Source organism: Trachinotus anak, unplaced genomic scaffold (genome assembly GCF_046630095.1).
Source record: "Trachinotus anak isolate AG129_WGS33_773 ecotype Australia unplaced genomic scaffold, CSIRO_AGI_Tana_v1 ptg000004l, whole genome shotgun sequence".
In the NCBI taxonomy this organism is placed as follows: domain Eukaryota; kingdom Metazoa; phylum Chordata; class Actinopteri; order Carangiformes; family Carangidae; genus Trachinotus; species Trachinotus anak.
This window is the reverse complement of record NW_027273855.1, coordinates 17,332,666-17,354,103: the sequence shown is the minus strand read 5'-3', so window position 1 is coordinate 17,354,103 and position 21,438 is coordinate 17,332,666. Positions and strand designations below refer to the sequence as shown.

General features: G+C 45.6%; 1 protein-coding gene across 3 annotated transcripts in view; it reads right to left on the bottom strand.

Moving 5' to 3' along the window:
• Nucleotides 1–21,438, bottom strand: part of zbtb46 (zinc finger and BTB domain containing 46) — a 66,269-nt gene that overhangs the window by 11,615 nt on the left and 33,216 nt on the right. For 2 of the 3 annotated variants that reach the window (XM_071476483.1, XM_071476482.1), the window contains exons 4-7: nucleotides 10,475–10,756; nucleotides 5,399–5,739; nucleotides 3,878–3,920; nucleotides 39–3,753 (exon numbers count right to left, since the gene is read on the bottom strand). In XM_071476483.1, the coding sequence (XP_071332584.1) occupies nucleotides 2,990–3,753; nucleotides 3,878–3,920; nucleotides 5,399–5,739; nucleotides 10,475–10,756 (1,430 nt within the window). In that variant the 3' untranslated portion in view covers nucleotides 39–2,989. Of the gene's footprint in view, nucleotides 1–38; nucleotides 3,754–3,877; nucleotides 3,921–5,398; nucleotides 5,740–10,474; nucleotides 10,757–21,438 lie in introns of those variants that run through there. The other variant, XM_071476484.1, reaches the window with a different exon arrangement.

Here is a 21,438-nt window from a genome sequence, read left to right as displayed (position 1 = left end):
GATTATGTGCATGACACAGACAACTAATGACAAAGAAATTTCGACAATTTCAATAACAGTTTAATCACAGCATAAAAATTACAAGCAGAATCTCATTCTGGTTAGAAAAGTACATATTTTTTATACAGTACATAGGTTTTCTTCATTATCTAAAATGAAATATCTTTCAGTATTTACAAACAGCACGTATTACAACTCTGAAACGCTACACAACATCCGCACAGTATTCGCAATTTCTCCTCAGTGGCTGATTCTGCAGAGTTCCTGATTAGTTTCTGACTTCTCTGAGCCCGCCAGTCTGCTTCAGCTGCTGGCTGGGACAGCGTGTGCTACCTGAGAAATGGGATTTTGTATCAGAAAGGATTTGGCATTTGGGAATTCTCTGTGTATATATACACTAGCAAGGGGGTAGATTCCCAATAGACACCAATTCTGCTTTTACTGCACACATTCAGAAGTTACAGTTCTATGTGCTGGAGTGACTGTGGATTATTACAGTATTCACAGTATGGGTGTACACAATACATTTTGAAAAAAATTTGGGCTGTATCAAGGTAATATTTTGTTGCAGGGTAAAGGCCTGCTGTAACCTCAAGGGATAAACTTTTGGCAGAAATTTGTCTGAATTTACATGAGAGAGGATTTGCTCCCTCCTGCAGGCCTTGCTCTAGCTCTTCTGTCTCCACCACCTCCCTTATTCCTCTTCAGCATTTTCCCACTTGTCTGCCTTGATCTCCCATTTTCTACCTTTTACTCACAACTGCACCATTATCTGTCTGCGGCAGTGACATCACCAGGCTCATCTGGTTTAAAGGGCATCTGCCCCTCAGTCCCCACTTCCCCCTCAGATGAGGGGACAAGGGTTAAGAAGGGTCGGAGCCATGAAGGACCAATTACTGTCCAGCTCCAGCCACACTCAGCCACTAGAAGACTTACAGATCTGGGACAGAGGAGATGGACAGAGAGGGAGAAAATGACACCACCCAACCCCCATCTGAGCTGCTACTGGTCTATTGTTTTAGCTGGCTTTGTCTCGTTTGGCACATCCCCTCCATCTGCACTGATCTGACAGCACTGACAGAAGGGAACTGTGTCAGACTGACAACTGAGGACAAGCGTCTGTGTGTCCAGTGGAGGTGGAACTGTGGTAGAATTACTTTGTTTTTGCTTTCGCTTTGAGAAACAGTGACCGCGAATACTTTTATATATTGCATTAAGTTCTTTCTTCAGTTTTTAATATTTATTGATGTGTTCTACAACAGAAATAATCAGATTTTTTATTCAGCTCTCAATGCTGCAATGCTACATAGTTCCTGCAGGTGGTGTGGTTGCGTGGGCTGTGAGTAAAGCCTTGCAGATATGAACTGTCTTTGTGCCCATAATGCAGGGGTGGACACAAAGATAAAGATCTCTCTGCCTAAAAAGGAGAGAAGAGTTTAGTCAGACTGGTGGCTGGCGACAGTGAGCCAGACAAGTGGTTTAGGTTGGGGAGGTGGAAAGACACCATCACCCCCACTCTGTCTCTCCACCCGGCACCGCAGCACAGAGTAGTTCACCTGTTTATGGGTCCAGTCAGTGCTCAAGAAAACTATTCACAAACCCTAAAAATACTGCATATAATTTTAGCCAAAAGTGTGTTTAAAAGTTTTGCATAAAAATTGTGCCCTGTTGACTTATAAGTTTCCAATTTATATTAAACAATCATTAAAGGTTCTGTAAACGAGATTAAACCGGATTTTAAACAATAATATAGCTGTACAACGACTATTTTCTATTTGAAAATGTAGTGGAGAAATGGCATCCTGAGTTTAGAACGAAGTCACACCTTCCCTGTCTGTGTTGTAATCTGAGTTTTTCTGTTCTCTTTTTTTTTTAACCGGACTGGGAAAGTGGGATGTTCATGCATTTGAGTCTCTCCTGTTAAACCGTTTTGAACCCCCAATGTTTAAACACACAGGCACCGCCCACACGCAAACTGACAAAGTGCAGTATGCAGCCTTCAGGTGAAAGCGACAGCATTCAGGTAAAAGCAACCTTCCAGAATTTTCTCCGCTGATGAAACCATTTTTTGTTGAAAAAGGCTCTGACAAAGAGAAATGAGAGCACAGGTGTTCTAGCAATAGGGACTACTGGCTCAAATTAACCATCAAAAAATCCAGAAAGTTTAAAAAAAAAAAAGTTTTTTTAAAGTCCGCTCTGTCAATGTCTTTACCCACGACAATGTCAGTGTCATTTGTGTGACTGAGGATAAAACCATGGCTGAATTTCTTTACTGGTCCAACCATGGAGCCAATACTGCTCTGTTTTTACCCAGATGGAGGACCCTATGAGCTGCTAAAGGGCATGATGACGTTAGCTGACTTGCTGTTACAAATATTATGAATTTGTTCAGCAAATGTTGCTATTGCTAGCTCGCTAGCTGTCAGCATTGCTGTGGAGCATGTAACGGCAATGTTAGTGTCGGTTAATGGTTGTGGCATTTTGTTGGCTCTCTGTCCACAGGGTAACTTTGTTCAGTTATACCTGTTACGTTGTGTGTTTAGTGGCCACTTTCACTCGGCTCCGTAACACCTTGTTGACTGAGAAGGTGAAGGGAGGAGGGAGGGGTTTGAGGGGGTGTGGGCGTGGCCAAACTGAGGCCAGAGGTGTGGCTGATGAAGCATTTGCTTTGGTCTGTGGTGCTGGCGGTCTAATGTAACTTCTAATGGCAATGACGATCACTTAAAGAACCTTTAAAAATAATAACGGCATCAAATTTAACAGGTAAAGGTAAAGATATTTATAATCATGTCAACAGACATTTGATTGTATAAGGAATTCTTCCCTTCTCAGTGCAATGACACAACAGATAATTTTTGGCATGAATGTACAACACCAGTGAGGATACGCTGCTAATTGATGGGTATGAATGGGTATGAACGTGTGCACAGAAGCCTGCAGCCTGTAGACCCAGCCTCAGATTTCAGCATTGATACTGTGATTATTATTGTCAACTTTCATCTCTGGAGAAAGCCGTCACAGAGGATATATACCCTGAGACACCCTGAGACATTTCCATCCCAGTGTGGCCTCCCATCATAGGTCCCGGCATCGACCCCACCTGGCAGCACACTTTAACATGTGTTGCCAGGTTTTTCTGGGTGCTAAAAGCCTTGGCACAGGCAGGGCAGGTGTGTCCTCTCTCTTTGGAGTGCACGGACGACAGGTGCCTGTGCAAGTCTGTGCGGTCTCTGAAGTGTTTCAGACAGTACACACACTGCATCAGCTTCTTTTTGAAGTGAATGGTCTTCTCGTGCCGGTCTGCATTGGATTTTAGGGTGAAACTGGCGGGGCACTGAGAGCAGAGGTAGCGCGCAGGCTCGGCCACTGCAGGGCGGTAGAGAGACTGATGGAAGTGGAGAGGCTGGGACTGTAGTTGGTGATGGGGCAAGCTAGGTTGGTTTTGCGGACCCTGTATGCTCGACCAGTCCAGGGACAAGGCCATCAGAGTCAGGGTGTGGCGGTACTCGTGTTCCCTGAGATGCTCCAGGCTGCTGAACAGCCGTTTGCACAGGGAGCAGGCAAACCCCTGTGAGGGCCAGGCACGGGGCTCTGGCAAGACTCTTTCCCCTGATCCAGCCTCTTCGCCCAGCACCATCAGCCCTTTAGTCTCTCTGCCAGCCATGGACACTGACGCAGGCATGGTCAAACCACCAGCACAGCTCCCACCGCCCATCTGATCCTTCTCGACAGGAGGCTGGTCACCTTCCAAGGCTGAGACAGCAAGAAGGAGGGTGAGAATGAAAGTGAGAGAAATAGAACTAGTATAAAAGGACAAAAACTCTCTCTTAAGTTGTCTAGACATGACATACTTCAAGTCTTAAAGCCTAAACCATACCTGTGCTGTATTCTTTCATGTCTTCGTTGTCTTTTATGCCCTCCTGCAAACACAAAGCATTTCGTTATGTCACACACAGGGATTTATACAGGCTGTATGGAATATTGTCTGGGCATGCAGGAGGCAGGCAGGTGAGACAAGCTGCAAAGACAACCTTTTTTCACGCACGTGAGAAACAGAGAAACAAAGACATGAAAAACAGAAAAGGAAAAAAGACGAGAAACGACAGGTCAGCATGATTTAAAGACAGATAAATTGTTAGAGATAAGCAAGCAAACATGGAAAAAGTCTTGTACAGTAAATAACGCAGTTCCTGGGTGCTAGAGCTGTCCTATGAGACACAGAATGAGCACTTCGCTTGATCTACAGTATTAATAATATTATCTTTCTGTTAGTCATATACACAACCCCCACTTGGGTGTTAGCAAGGTGCAACATACGCCCATCCCCACTTTCGTCTCCCTTCTACATCCTATCTGAACTGTATCCTTCCTCCATCTACTCCACGCTCCTGCCATTCCTTCACCCCCACCCATTTCCTCGGCCCCTACACTCCTCCTCCTCCTCCTCCTCCTCCTCCTCCTCCTCTCCAAGAACAGAACACAGTGCACTGGGCAAACAGATGGCTTGTCCGTAGAGATAGGGAGGCTTGTTGGGAGGCAGGTCCACTGAAATCAAATGCTGCTTCTAAATGCTCACCCGCACACACAGCGTACACACACAGACTGGCACAAAACTCACATCCATGCTCACACACCCACACACTCTCTCACACACACACACACACACACACACACACACACACACACACACACACACACACACACACCAAGCAGAACAAACAATTTCCTGGGCTGTGAGAGCAAACCTCTCATTGTCTACTAGTATTGATTCTACTCAGTCTCATCTCACTAGCTTGCCCGTTATCTGCCATATCTAAGCACACACTGCCATTGTGACCAGATGTGTCATCTCTAATCTAACCACTATATACCACATTACCGCTAATGCTGAGCAAAGTCTGCTGGCTCGAAGGTGAAATCTGGTCTAGCTATATTAAAAGAGTATTTGAAAAGTGAGACAAGAGTGACGAATTGGAAATCTGAAAGGAAGAGAAAGCAAACAAATCATACGGAAAAGAAAGACAAACAAAAGAAAACAGACAGACAGTGTTTCTTCTCCAGTGTAGCAGGAAATATGCCAGATTCCACACTGAGAATGAGATACAGAGAGGGGTTGAGCGATGATGTACTTGTGTGTATAAAAAAAAATAGACTTTCCTATGATGAAAAATAACCCCATTAACTCCAGCATCACCCCCCACCTCATCACCAATCACCTTCTACTCTCCGTCATCTCTCAACCCCCCTCAGTGTGTTTGCAGAAGCAGGGTGAAGCTGCCCCCTGGATCTTCAACTCCACTCATTTTTACATGGATCAAACTTTTATCCAGCTGGAGGAGCATTACCCAGAGAGCAGCCTCCGCCTGCCCTGGAGCAGAGCCAGGCTCTGTGTGCTTACCTCAGGCAAGGTGGAGGGCTCCGGGCCCTCAGGAGCCTCTTCCACTTGCATGTCCAACCCTTCTGAGCGCAGCGGGGATACCCCAGCCCGCAGACCGGGGGCCTCCAGGGGCCGAGGCTCAGAGGGGAGCAGTGGTGTGGGTGGAGTGGGTGGGCAGTATGTTGATGAAGATGATGATGACGATGATGGCGGTAGTGGTGGTGATGGTGGAAGATGAGGAGGAAGAAGAGGAAGAGGAGGAGGAGGAGGAGGAGGAGAGGAGCCAGCCCCCTGTTTGTTATGAATAGTGGCCCCCGTGGCCCCTGGCCGGAGCGTGCTGCAGTAGTTGTTGGAGCGGAGCCCTGAGGAGCACAGGAAACGAGTCTCACCCACCCACTCACGTACAACTGCAACTCTGCTAGCAGCTGGCCACCAGAACACAACGGGAGAGAGTGGGCAGGGGGGCACACAGAGGCTGCCAGTGCTACACTATCAAACACTATGGAGAGGGGGAGGAAGAAAAACTCTGAAGTTTCACTTTCCACCAGCCGAGGGGAAAGGGTTAGGGCTTCTCTTCTCTCTTTCTCTCTCTTTTTCTTTCGCTCCTCTGCTCTCCTTCTCCTTCCACCCACATGCGTGCGCAGAGGATGGCAGCATGTGTGTGTTTTGTGAGAGAGTGTGCATGTGCTGTGTGAGCAAGTAAAATGCATATAAGGAGAGGGGGCTTGAGGATCCTCTGTAGTGTGGAGGGAGATTGTTTTGGACAGGAGCCATCCTGCAGCTCAAGTGAAGACTTTTTGTACACGCAGGGTAAAGGACGACTATATCGACCATGTAAGATGTTTACCAGCAACAAGTTGAGGCACGCTGGATGAAGAATTTCGAATTTCTTACAGAGCCTTTAGCTCGCTACAGCTATTCACACGGAAGCTTTTTCTGCTACATTAATATCACCATTAACTGGTGCTGAGAGTGCATCCCTTTTTCTTATCGTGCATATTAATCAAAGTATAATGTATTGCACATTATTCTGGAGTATGTGTGTGTGTGTGTGTGTATGTGTGTCTGAGTACGTGTGAGTGTGGGCAGTGTTTTAGGGAATGTCTCCAGAGTTATGCAGTGGGTTAGCCATTCATTGCCCTCCTCTGCACAACGGACAGAATCACACAACCATGAGGCTCGACCGTGGACGGATTCCTGGAATGTTAAACTACCGCGCCCGACACTCCCCACTCCCACTTACTGAGAACACACACAAATGCTTAACTCCCCATCTCTTCTTCCTCACCCCCGGCAGTAACGGGAGGAACAACATTAACAGGGAGGAAGAAATGAAGACAGAGAGTAAAAGGATGAGCCACAGGTGAGAGATAGAAGCTCATTGACAAATGGTGTCCTGGCAGAGGGAGCTTCATAGGAAAGGACTATCATGGAATATCTGCATCGACTGGGTTCAACAGTTTCGGTCCAGATCTCTTGAAGAATTCCAACAACATTCGACCGTAATTTTTGCAATCTTGTCTCACTGAGTTTAATATTGCTGTCGTATTTGGAGAGCTGAAAAGAATACAAATAACAAGAGCAAAAGAAAGATAAAGAAGAAAAATCCAGTAATGAAGAGTAACTGAATTACATTAACACTAAGATACAACCTGCATCCTCACCTCCTTCTGCTATCAGAATGGGGCCAGGACTTATTAGGTCTGTTGTGGCTTTTGGGTTACTGTACGGTGACTGACCAGCTGCCAATAGCCAATCAACTTAAACTCGGTAAGTCAGGTTAGGAATAAATAGCAAGATAGGATTGGGGTTCTCCATGACTTCATGGCACAAAGGTTTAATGACGACCTGTTAACAATACTCTCTGGGAGGTTTTTACGCTCTGTTTATTGTTGTACAAAGTATGATGAAAAAAAGCAAACCTGGATTTGGACCCACAGTTCAGACTCTTGTATGTATCTCCTGCAGGTAAGAGGTGCTTGGAGAAGTGCCAGCAAACCCGAAAGGTTTATATATAAAGTAGTTTAGGTCACCTTTAATGGAAGATGCCATGACCAGATTGAAGTTATTTCCATCTCCTGTATCGATATCTACCTTTACATTGACCCTTACTGTTCTTTCTTTCCTCTTGCATTTAAAAAGAGAGGCAGAGAATATGGCGTTGGTATATAAAATCCAAATTTTAAGTCTGGAAAGTCTCTTGCCCCCAGAATGAGAGCATCTGTGTTCAAATCATATAGAAAAATCATAAAATCTCTGGAGAGAAGCTATGGAGCCACTGGGAGCGACTGTACAGGCTGAGTCAATTTTCAAAAGTACATGTGAAGTGATGAGAGCAGGCAGTGGGGAGAAAAGTTCAATAATGTCAGTATGATCCCTATAGTTAATTGGATGTTCTTTATAGTCTGTACGTGGTGGCAGTGCGGACAGGTGCGCAGGGATGGTCTGGCAAAATCCATTGTCTGGCATTGATTGTCTGACGCACAAAGGGGTAACGGGGCCAAATCCAAATGATCTTAATTGGATTCGGGAGGCTGATTGACATACAGGCTGGTTCCACTGTATTTTGGCATTCCATGACATGCTAGGAGGATGTAATCTGTGACCCATGCAAAGGATGGGAAAGAGAGGAGCTGTGCATTTGAATTGCCTGCCCCATCAACAAGGTGGCGGGGGTCGACTCAGTTTGAATCGCTGAATGTAAAGAGAAAGTGGTTAATCCGATTTTGGATGTATGAATCTTATGGAGAAAAATGTTTTATTAAAGGTTCAATTGTACAGAAAGGAGAGAACAAGAGAAAGAGGGAGAAGGAGGGAGGGGGAGACAGAAACTCTGTGTCAAGGCCTTGTGCTGATATTCAGTGGTCTCTCTTGAATTGGGCCAGGTGACCTTGCTCTACCTCCTCTCTGCCTAGATCAATACTTTCCCAGGATTTTAAACCAACATACTTTGATGCTCCACGGGTGAAGTAAAAGAGGGGGAAAGAGACAGGATTGAAACAAATACGGAGGCACTGACGGAGCCGGCCAGAAGGGGAGGGAGTGAGGGAGAGTGTGAGGGATGAGTGTTAAGGAGGGGTGAAGGAGAAATAGATGGAGGGAAGAAGGGAGGGAGGGATGGCGTGAGGGGGAGTACAGGAGGGAAAAAAGGACAGGAAGGATGTTAAGCAGGGGTGAAGGAGAAGCAGGGAGGAGAGGAGGGGGAGGAGGGGAAAGAGGTCTGAATGGAGGGAGGGAGGCAGGGAGCAGCGATCTGTCAAACCAGGCAGACTTATCCTCCGCCCAGTAATCTGAGGTACGGTGTTTGTTTATTTTCTGTCCTCATTTAGACACAGGGGCAGACCCACGGAGGGAGGGGAGGTTGTTGGCCATCGTGACAAGCCCATTTCCCCAAACCCCTATTGTGCAGGGAATTCAAAATAGGGTTTGGCTAACCAAAAACCTCCCCAAGGTTTCTTTGGTGACTACTGAAATACAGCTATAAGACTCATTCAACATTTTTTTTCCCAAGCAGGGAGCAAATGATTAACATTCTCTGAATTCTCCAAATCTCCTATTCATATAGTCAAGGCTGAGTATATCTGTAAAGTGTGAGTGTGTATCAAAAAGCCTCCTCTCTTTTCTGGAGCTTGTGAGGCTGCCTATCTGTGCTGTGACAGCATCTGATTCTCCTCTTTAAGCCAACAGAAACATCTCAATCCCACACACTTAACACTTGCACAAAAGGGGTGATGTGATGTGGCGTGCGTGCGCAAGCACAAGCGCGTATGTGCGATTCTGAATGTGTGTTTTGGTCTATTCAGTCTTGGCTCTGTCTTTTATTTTGTAGGTGAGTGGGGCTCAACTCAAAAGGCATGACTAGGCTTGGAGTTGTACCCTTCCTTTGCTTTTCTTCCGCTCACAAAGACAGGCAGAACTCGGGACAAAAGATCCAATTACTAGCCAGTAAAAGCAAAGAAACACAAACACAAAAGTCACACACATGAATGTGCCCTCGCGGACATGGTCTCTAGCAAATATACGCTCATACAGGGACACAAACACACACACAGATACACACATGTACTATAGAAATACTGACAGTTTAACACCTTCACTGAAGGCAAAAAAAAAAAAAACTGACTGAACAAAGAAAAAATTCACCAGTTAACATGGACAAATTAAGCGCAATTAAGCATGTATATTGATCTATTATTGATGTATTTAGAAAATTATTTCTTCTTCATTAAGTGGAGGCATTGACTGGAACATTTAAGCTTAAATAAGAGGTTTTTCTACTGCTGATGTGCTGAGACATTTAAACCTCATTCAAAGACTGGAGGAAGACTTAACACAAAAACACACAAGTCAGTCATTAATTATCACAAAAAATGACATTTTATGGTAAATAATAATATTTAATAATTCTTGAATATTGCTTAAAGTCAGTTCGTTGTTATCTGTTTTATCACATTTTTCTATTGTAAGTAAAAATGCTCCTTATTTTGAAGGCGCTTTTAACAGCAAGCAGAGGTTTTTCTCCGTAGTTGAGTAGAGCAAAGCTCTTTGTCACTTTTGTCACTGCTGAAATTCAGTAAGGAACTAATATGTGAACAGTTGCTGCAGTTCTCTTGTGTTACTCTGCTGCTGTGAAACAGCCATAGACCCACTGATACACACAAAGAAACTGTCACATAAAACCAAACAAATTTTCTCACGACAGCGAGAGCGATCCTAGCAAAATGTTCTCTCACTGAGTCACTGCTGACTATTCATCACTGGCATTGCCACACAATCTCGTTACACATTCGAGTGGCACCACACACACACACACACACACACACACGCATGCATGCATTCAGTGTTATCCAAATACAGTGGCTGATGAGGGAAAATACACTGCAGCAGAGGACACTCATGTCAAAAGCGGTCAAGCCTGTATGTTTTAAGTCTCACAGGTGACCATATGAGCAGGTACTCAAAAAAAAAAAACAAAAAAAAACCCACTCGTAGATTTGTGTACACTTGAGTTGTAAGTTATGATGAGATGTGTGGCTGGCTGGGTGTAAGTTTCTGTAACGATCAGTGTGACCACAGTGTTAGTAAACAGTGACTTACACGACAGGGAGTGTCCTCCTTTGGGCAGGTACTCATAGAGCAAGGGGTTATCATCTCCCATCATCTCAGCCCGCAGTGACAGCAGGCTGTTCTTACTCATCAGCGCCGCCTTCAGATTGGCTACAGATGAGATCGTTCCACCCCCGGCTCCTCCTCCGGCCTCCTCCGATTCGTTGGGACCCATGAAGCCGGGCTCTGCGGTGAGAGCCTCTTCCTGTTTGAGGAAGAAGTCGAGGCGTTCGCCGCGGCTGTCTGAGCTGTTGGGTTCGGTCACGTCTGCCCCTGAAAATAGAGATGAAGTAACAGAAGATGGGTGAGGCTCCTCTGTCCTTCTGCAGCTACTGCTGACTGACAATGAAACTAAAGTAGGGGAATTCAAGGTGGTGGTGAGGGACAATACCTCAAAACATTTTGCACAGCATTGTTTTTACCTAATTTGAGGGATGACATGCTTCTCTATTGGCTGAAAAGCCTGCCAATCTTGGATTTGTGAAACCCTTTCAAAAGGGGATGAGAAGGATGCTGGTCAAACTACAAAAAAAAAAACCCTAGCATTGTAATTGAAAAGTTGTCACTGTGTTGATTTAAGGGTTTCACCCAACAGTGATAACAGCTTGAGGGAAAATACACAGCCCCCCACCATATTAAACCAATTCTTTCAAACCTCTCAGTCGAGTCATCGTTTACACCCAGTGTTTTTGGTAGCGACTACCAACACGTCACCGCTCTGATTCATCTCTCTCTCTCCTCGACTCCCTAACATACCTCATCATCACCAGTCAACAAAAATACAGGGAGATCATAAAGAGACAGTGAGAGAGAGAAGGGCAGACACACACAGACGTGATGTGTGTGTGTGTGTGTGTGTATGCGCGTGTGCATCATGTCTGCGTGTGTGTTTAGCCGTCAATGTCGTTGAAAGCAGGGTGAGTGGAAAAGCTGTCAGCAGTAGACATGTCGCTGGAGGATCCACTGTAGATCTACAAGACTGTCAGACCACACTGCTGACGACGGCTCCGCTCTCAACACTCACACAGACACGCACGCGCGCACGCAGGCAAATACAGACACACAAACACACTTTCATTGCCTCCTAATTGACATTTAACTGATGACAGGTTGCTTTCTCTAACAAAGACTTAGACAAAAATACACACCACGCACATCACCGACTTAGAGACTTTGAAAGAATGGCTTGTCTACACCTAAAACAAACACACACACACAGACTTCTGAGCACTAATGCAGACTTGTGAGTTGCCTTAAGGGGGCTGTGTGCATAATTATGTGTGATTGTTCTGGACAGAAACCTTCTGACATCCTAATATATAAGCCTACTGTTCCACAAAGCCCATGCAGTGACAGCTGAATTCACACTTAAAGCTAATGGGGAATAAACAAAGTGAAGCCAGAAACTGGGGTGATGCGGGGGCACAGAGAGCAGGTGGGGACGGAAAAGCAAAGGAGAAAGAAAAATGAAAAAATGAAATAGGAGCAGCAAAATAGCCCTATTGTCCATTTTAACTACAGTCAGGTAGTGCTAAGTGTTTCCTGTGCAGCCCAGTGCTTGTCTGCTGCAGGGGGAGTCAAGGTGACAGAGACAGTAGTTTGCCTCCACGTCTGGAATACCGATGGGTATACAGCCTCTTCACAGTCTACCGGGTCAATGTTGACCACTCTGTCTCTCCCTCACACACACACACACACACACACACTAAAACACACACAGACACTGTCAGTCATTTTTCATGCTCAGTATAGATAAATGATCACAGATCAGATGGATGGATACACGCTCCGTATGCACAGTTGCACATACATAGATCTGAAAGGTGCAGAGATACGAGATATTGAGGACGCGGGGATGGAGATGGGGCGTGACAGATAAGAGTGACACACATACGAAGTCATCAGCAGCCTTCAAACTACTAGCAGACGCAGAGGAAGATATAAAAAGAGGAGATAAAGTAGGAGAAATGAAGGAAGAAGAGAGGAGGCACGGACAGGGTAGAAAGAGAAAGAGAGAGAAAGGAAAGAAGGCAGGGGAGTGTAAAAGCGGGGGTGTTGAGCTGTGGAGGAAGCGCAGAAGATACACACAAAATACACATGCATGCGTCCACGCACACCCCCACCCCACCCGCACACACACACACACACACACACAAACAAAGTTAATTAAGGAGGGGGTGTAGGGGTTGGCGCAGGGGGCATAAGGTGCAGGAATTCATTAGAGCTCTGCCCCCTCCTTCAGTGGGCAGCCCAGCAGCCACAGGAGTCAATCAATAACATAGATCTGCTGTTGGCCAACAACAAACACACACACACACACACACACATGCACAAACACACGCACACATACACGTATATATGGAGAAAGGAGAGGCACACAAATGGAAGGAGAGGAAGCGAAGGAGAGAGAGAGAGAAAAAGAGGGTCACCTCTGACCTCCATCTCCCTCCACTCATCTGTTCATTGGACGAGAGAATGACCCCTGGCCACTTTTCCCAGCATCCCCTGGACACATGCATCTACAGATGTAACATGTCCGCCCTCCTCACAGTCATACAGTAATAACGCTTCAGTCACACGCTGCAGATTAAATGGCAGAGTTATGGAAATGTGATGTGAAACGTTTGACTTTAAAAAGAAACAACAAAAAAACAACAACACTTTAATATATATGTTTTACACATTAGCAAAGGACTCTCTCTGTGTCCTGCTGACACACTCCGTTGTGCAACATACAGTATCCTGCTTTCTGGGGATTTATCCACATTTCCGAGACTAAGCGTGAGATATTTGAAATTAGTATTCAGCTGACCACAAACAGGCTTCCGCACCAAATAATCGGAATATAGTACATAATCCTCCTTCACTTATGTAAGCTTTGGAGGCCCGGCGTAGATGGTGTGTTGCTTAAACCTCATCCTGTTCCAACAGATAAAATCATTTACCACACCAGAAACAGTCGCGCCTAATCCCATGCACGCAGCTTATGGATTTCATCATACGTGTGCCGGGTTTCACTGAGGATTTGTAGACACACGTATTGTAGTGTCTTTCAGAGGCAATAGGTTTATCTGGAGTTTTAGAGACACTGTGGTTACATCATTCCTTTGTGCACATATGCTGAGTGTTAACGTACTGGTTGTCATGAGACAACCTATGAATTTCAATGGCATGGTACGCCTTTGAACTGCATGGTCAGATACAAAAAAACAATAGCAATTTCCTCATTTTTCTACCCCCCCTCCTTTCTTTTGCCTTTACAGTGCAGTGGTCTCTGTACAGTGAAGGGAATTTTCATTTTCCCCTTCATAAAAGAGTCCGAATAATTTAGATTTCTGCTTTCTGAAGAGATCCTCCGTTTAATTTGGTTGCCATGGTAGCCGGGCACCCTTGGCTTCAACATTTATGCTAAATCAAACCCCCTTTTAAAAGGAGAGACAAATATGTGGAAATGGTGGTTCTCTTTGTTCATGTGTGAGTTTGTGTGTGTGAGCGTGTGTGTGAGTGTGTGAGCAATGCTGCAAGCTATGTGGGGGCTTGAGTGGGAAAAAGCAAAGGCGGAATAAGACTTGCCTTGGAATGAAAGATGTGTGTGTTGAACTATACTTCAAAATGTGTTGTGAGGGATACTGCATTTATAAACCATTGAGAGAGTTACAGCTAATGGATAGAAGATATGGTTTTATGCGCTGTGGTTGGAGGCTGCACTGTATATCTGAGTGAAGTGCGCGTGTGTTTCACAAGGGGAGTTGTGTTATTAGAGAGCGCGCTTTGACGCAGTAAAGAGGAGGAGAGAGAAGGTCTGAAAAGGGAGGGAAGGGTCAGCTGACCCAGTTTGACCTCTGATCTTCTGTTCTGATTGTGCTCAAGGAGTGTGTCCCTGTGTGTGTGTGTGTGTGTGTGTGTGTGTGTGTGTTTCAACATGCACCTCTAAATGAAGCCAAACACTGTTGTGTGAGGGAGTTTCCATTTTCCAAAAAATACAGGTTTTTGATAAAGGATGAACAATATCAAGATGATTCGCATCCACTATTTACACCCACACACACACACACACATGACCTGGCTGTTGGTGGACACACTCCTATGACACCTTCAGTCACACACACTCACACACAACACACCACGCCTTCAAATCACCAGAGACAGTAGCCAAACACAATGGAGAGAAAAAGTCCAGGGTGGTTAAGCAACGAGTTACTGAGGCTTGTCGACCACAAGAGAGCTGTCAAGAAGAAAGTAGGGCTTGTGTGCATGTTTGAGTATGGAAGTGCAAACAAAGGAGAAAGACTCTCTCACTGTGTCTCTTTGTGTCTATATATGTGTGTGTGTGTGTGTGTATGTGCACGTGTTTGTGTGTGTGTGTGACAGAGAAAGACTCAGAAAGAAGCCTTGCCCCAAGTCGGCCTGGTTAATGGCTCGGCCAGCCTGAGGTTGAAAAGGACAAGGCATTACAAGAGCCGTGTTGTCACAAGACCCCGCTGCTCGTCGTATTGTCTATGCAACATTACAGCGACATGCTTCCAAACAAGAAAACGAAAGTCTCTCCTTCACCTTTCCTTTTTTTTTTTTTCTCTTTTTTTTTCCACAGCTCCACACACTGTACGGGTGATTAGTGCGTGTTTGTCCTCGCGTGGACAAAGAGGGGAGGGAAGGTAGAACTTGCTTCCTCAGCATGCCAGAGTTTGAGAGGGTAAAAAAGTAATTTCAGCCGAGAAGGGGGAGTGAGGCACTAAAACAGCTCAAGAATTCAGAGGCAATTTAAAAAGCAGTGTGGGAGAGGGGAATGAAAAAAATGCTGGGTTAAAAAGGAGGGAGGATGGAAAGTAAAAGAGGTTGTTATTCTCTCTCTCTCTCTCTCTCTTGCTCTGTCTGTCTTCCTCTCCCTTACTTGCTCTCTCTCTCTGTTGTTTTTAGGGACTAGCCGGGCCACAACCTCCAGGAGAGATAGCGAAGGGTGGGTGGTGGTGATGGTGGAGGGGTGTGTGTGGATAGGGAGGGCAAGCATAAATCAAGCAGAGCCTGAAGGCTTTAGAGGAGGGAGGGACAGAGGGAAAAGAGTGGTAAAGGACAGGGAAGAGAGAGAGAGAGAGAGAGATGATGGTGCTGGTGGTGATGGTGGTACTGCTGGGGGCTCGGAGAAAAAGAGAGAGTGTGGGTGGAGGGGAGGAGAGGAGAGAAGAGAAGAGGAGCACAGCGATTGCAAGAGTGGTGGGGTGAGAGGTGGACGGTGGGGTGATGGAGTGTGGGTGGGAGGGTGAGTGAAGGGGGAGCGAGGAGAGGTGAGGGGGAAGTTACAGAGGCTGTGGGAGGGAGGGTGGGTGGTGCCGGTGGGGGTGAGCAAGTGAGTGTGTGAGAGTGCGTCTACAGTCAGCCAGCTAAATTTGAAAATGCATCTTTCTCTCTACACTCTGGGCCTCAATCCACATTAAGACGGCAAGTTGCAGTTACACATACAGACAGTGGGGGCAGTACATCAGGATATGACGCCTGACGCCGCCGCTGTTTCTACCATTATCTAATTAAATATATATATAGTAACCTCCTCATGAGCCACCATGTTTCGTTAGGTTTCGTTAGGAAAGAAGTTTACAAGGCAGACATTTCCAGAGATGATCTGGCCTGGTCGCACCAGAAGGTTTGCTACCTTTTTGGTCAGCGAGTGGATTTGCTTGGTCGCTAATGGGAAAATAAGTTCACACAGTTTAGTCAATTTAGATGCATTTCTACCATTGACTCGTGTCTTATAACTGTCTTCAAACTCTTTTGTGGAGCACTTTACTCCAGCAGCAGAGGCTAAACATAAGCGGATGGTGCAACACAGCTAATAAGCTAACAGCCAATGGCTTCCGGCACCGTCAGTTCAGATTGCTGTTGTTTAGTTGTGTCAGTCTGAGTGTCAAAGTTTCGCCAAAGCAGCAATTCCACTGAAATGAATCGATTTCAAAAAAAATTGTAATCTTTCCGCATATACACAAAGTACGCAGGCAGTGATGTGAATGCTCTGACATTGAAGCCGCATGTTTACATCACGAGCCATAGTGTGGATACGGACAACTTAACCCCTGTAACCATCTCTGTGATAACTCATTTGACTCAATAATAGGGTTGGTATGAGAAATTATGTTCAATCTGGCTGATGACAAAACATAGTAATTTAATTGACATCTGAGCACAGCAGTGACAGATTCACTGTTCAACTGGTTAAACTGAGGCTATGATCTGGGATCAAATCGCTATTTTACGCTTATTCAGTTGTCTGACAACAGAAACATAAAAATAAATATAAAGAGATGATCAGGGAGATATGTTGGCAGTGATGTACAGTTTTGTTTTCTGTCCAAAAGAACACAACAAAGAAGAGATTGATCCGTTTCCGAAGTTTCCTGGAAAATCACATGAAAATGCTTGTGCGGTGGAAAGTCTTTTTCGTTTTTAAAATTAGCCGCCATGGTGCAGACGTACTCAGAGTGAGCAAGTGAATGAGTAAAGGAAGAGAGGGAAAGAGGGAGCGGGTGAGTGCGTGGGGGATGGAGGATTGCAGGGCTCAAGGTAATCTGGGGAGTTAATGCAGCTTAGAGGGACTGCGAGGAGTGGGAGGGAGGTAGAGAGAGAGAGAGAGAGTGCGAGAGAGGGGGAGTGATGGCAGAGGGAGAGAGAATATAAAAATAATAGGGTCAGCAGGGAAAGAGAGGGAGAGAGGAATAAATGAAGACATATCAGAAACAAAAGCCGAAGCAACTGAGGGGGGAGAGGGAGAGAGAGAGAGAGAGAAAACGAGAGAGAGAGTAGAGGGAGTGTAAAAGCAGGAGAGATAGGAGAGTGGAGGGAGGGAGAGCGAGCCAAGTGAGTGTGTGAGATAAAGAGTGGGCTAATGAAAGGTAGGGTGAGGCTGAGCGAGTTGGCGGGTAAGAGGGAAGTCGACAGAGAGAGAGAGAGAGAGAGAGAGCGGGGGAGAGGTCTGCATGGGGAAAGAATGCTGGGTGGGGAAGGAAGGCAGACACGCAGGGCTTTGTGCTAAAAGCAAAGAGAGAGAGCGATGGAGAGATTGAGAGAGGTTATGTCTTGGCTTTATGCACAGGGGAGGAACTGGTGAGCGGGCACGAGCCCAAAGGCCCTGACCAGTCCCGGTCCAGGGTTGAATTTGAAGGGTGAGGTGGGAGAGAGAGAGAGAGAGAGAGAGAGAGAGAGAGGTTGAAATGAGGGATAATGGAAAGAGGAGGAGGAAAACGACAATGACTCTGGGTGGGGATGCTGTACAGAGCCCGTGGCTTATTGGTGTGTGGGTTAACACACTCTTCGACTCACACTGACCAGCTCAGAGGCTCAGAGGCAACTTAGCCAGAATTACTTCTTTACTGCTCCCTGGGAATGAATTTAAGAGTTTAACAAGCAAACAAAGTTGGCAAAATCAAAATATTTCCAGCTGGACATTCTTGAACTGAGGATGAAACTAGAAATGAGATAAACCACATGGTAAGACACACAAAATTCAAATGTGTTCAGTGAAGCCGACATGGGTGAGGAAAATGGTTTATATTATGCAACTAATAAGCCCATATCCTGCAAAAAAACAGTTTGACATCTAAACTGTGTGGTGTAAATTTTGTCATCTCCTCGCGCCTGCAAAAAATATATCAGCACATGGATGTACAGAGCCATGTGTGCATCTATCTGCTGTCTGCCCTGCTGTTTGTGTTTGCACCCATTCAATTACATATCAGCACGTGACAAATCTTTGTTTTTAAACCCTGAACACCCCCTGAAAACCTTGTTTTTGCTGACCTCCAGGAATTTAAATTCTCTTCTTGTTGAATGTAATGTACTCAAGGACGTTGTGACATCACTGTTGGGTGTGGTCAGAGGCGCGAAACTTTCCACCAGTGAGAACAGTGAAACACTGCTTTTGTCTTATTTTCTCCAAAAAAAAAAAAAAAACAATCTGTCTTATTATTGTTTTCTTACATATTTTTTGTTTTGACCAACTTGCACATTTGCATTCTGTTATGAGTGAAGTGAGTTCACCAAAGTATTCAGGATTTTTCCACATTTAGATTCAGATCTAACTAACAAAGGTGATTGAGGGACAGAGATTTTTGCTGTATGTTATAATAATAATAATAATAATAATAATAATAGTAATCTTTATTGCCCATGAATGTGGAAATTTGCCTTTGGCTACACAGGCTGGTTAAAAGTCATCATTGTGGCTCACAAACGTATTCTCCGAATACAATAATAAAATTAGCACAACATGCACAGTACAAATAAAAATAAGGAACTTGATTTCAAGTCTTCAAGGACAATTTTGTGCAGCATCACAAAATCTGTTGATGCAGAGCAAAAGTAAGACCACTAAAAAAAATTCCAATATCCTCAAATATTTTTCAGTTTTGATTATCTGACTTTTTCGGACTTTTGTTAAGATGAACAAACCGGCTGCTCAGGAGCCCACATCAAGTGGAAGCCTGACAAATGGACAAAAAACACAACACATGAAGACGCACACTACAATCATACACTAGAGTCACAACAGATGAGCAGAGAGCAGAGGACCAGTACAAGAGGTTCCTCCACAGAAAGTCAGTGTCACAGTGCTCTGTTCACTGAGGGACACTCCACTGAGCGGTGAGCAGGGGGTGTTACGTGTTCTCTGGAGAGCATTAGCGTTGTTGTCGGGCTGCCCAGTGACCAGAGAGGCTATTGCCCCCTCTCTCTGCTCATCTCTCCCATCTCATAACATTAAGACTGTGCCTCTCTGTGCTTGTATCCTTGGCAACCTGCCTCCAACAATGGAGAGAGCTCTGGCCTCAGCATGGGAGGAGTATGGTGCCATGGAGAGGAAAAGCAAGGGCGAGGGAGATAGAGGGAGATGGAAAACTGGCAAAGAGGCGGTCCAGAAAGGGAGAGTGAAGGAACAAGTCACGGTGTTTGTCGTGCACAGATGTGTAGGTCAAAAAGAGGGAACGGAGCAAAGGGTTAAACCGGAGGAAGGAAGTGAGACAAATGAGACGTGGATGAGGGAGCCAAACCTGCGCAAGCAGCGAGCTTAATGTTAGTGGATCAGCGGAGATCTATGTCACTCCTGAGCTGATAAAAGTTGGACAGGTGTCAGGACCTGGGCAGACCGGATCTGGACCTTGAACCTCACCCCACTCCGTGAGCCTCTCAGCAGTCCAAAGCCTGTGAAGATGCCACCGAAATAGAAGATGACCTCGTTTGACGCAGCTTTAATTCCATAATCAGAGTTCTGGCGCGGCAGCCAACAGCTGATGATGGCCAATGATCATGTGAATCCAAGTTTGATTTTATTAGTTTTGATTGGCAATTGATTTACTTTACAAATTGCTGTAAGCGATTAATGTGTTTCATGACACGAGGGCTCATGAAAACCTTTTCATACACACTGAAAATGTTTGACACTGGAGCTGGAGATTGGAAAGCAATATGTGTTGGCAAATCCAAAAATTACTAGGGAAACCACACTGTTCTGCAGGGGGATATCATGTGCGACAAGAGAGACACAATTACCACAGCATGGCCCCTCTATGATATGAGTATAAGAGGTAAGACCAGCAGTAATCACAGTGTATGAACAGAAGGGGAAACCACAGCGAGGGACGCACTCTATAGAGGACCGTTCATCTTCTCTTCCCCCACTGCAGCCGAGCTGAACCACTGAGATTAATTGCTTATGATCAAATCAGCAGAAGCTGTGCAAATTAAAGAGCAGGCTAACCCCCACCCACCCACCCCACCCCTCCCTCCCCCAACACACACACACACACACACACACACACACACACACCCCTCCTTATCCCTCACCTCCGCATCATCTCCCACCCACCCCGAGCCAGACCCAGTACCCAGTGGACAGTGCGTGTGACGAGCCCCGGTGCTTATTCAAGGCTACAAAACGTGTCATTTCCTCTTTCCCCGGAGAGGAACGCAGAGCTCAGAAAGGGCTCGACATGGAGCAAGAGGTCAGTCAAATAGTTTGGGCGCATGAATACACAAATACAGTACACACAGCCTCACATGCACGCACACACACACACACACACACACACACACACAGGGAGAGTCAGTGCCCTAAGCTGAACTGCTGATATCTCACCCTGCTTCTCAAAACTGCTCCTCTCCCTGCTTCTCTCTCCCTCTCTCTCTGACTCGCTCATTAAGAAGCCATTAGGGAGAAGGGCAGTGTGAGACCACATGACCTCTTCCTAACCCCTGTAACACACCCCTGAAAGGGAGGGCGGAATACAGGGAGGGAGGAAGGGAGAGAAAGGGGCAAAAGATATGAACAGAGTCAGATAGCAAAAAAAGAGAGGGAGGGAAAAGAGGGAGCGATAAGAGGATGAAAGGGAGAGAAGGGGCAAAGGGAAAAAGCTGAGAGTATAGAAGAGTTCAAGCAATGAGCAAAGGAACTGAAAAAAGGTGAGCAGTGAGTGATCGAATACAACCCCCCCCACAGGGACACAGGGACAGGAGAGCAGCACAAATATCTGAATTTCACTTTTCCTATAATATAAAATAAATGGTTATACAATTATAATAATTCCAGTTCAGTGTCCGCTGTTATTCAAGCGAGGGACAAATCACAACAGAACCATGTTTTTTCTTTTGTGTGTGTGTGTGTTTTTTTGTTTTTTGTTTTTAACTCGATTCGCACTGCAAAAAAAGGTGACATTATCTCACCGTGCTTTCTTCACTTGCTCTAACACAACATTTTACAATTCACTACTAGATGATTCAACGGGCTGTTTGCAGCGTTCTCAGCGGAGGGATGGAGAGGACGCAAAACATGGCAGATAGAGGAGGTATGTATGAGTCAGAATGGAAGAGAGAGGTAGAGAGGCGTGTGATAAGTATGCAGTGACTTTAGGAGAAGGGGATAATTTGGGAGTGGAGGGGAAGACGGCTAGGCTGCTTCCTTAGTCGGACACAGGAAT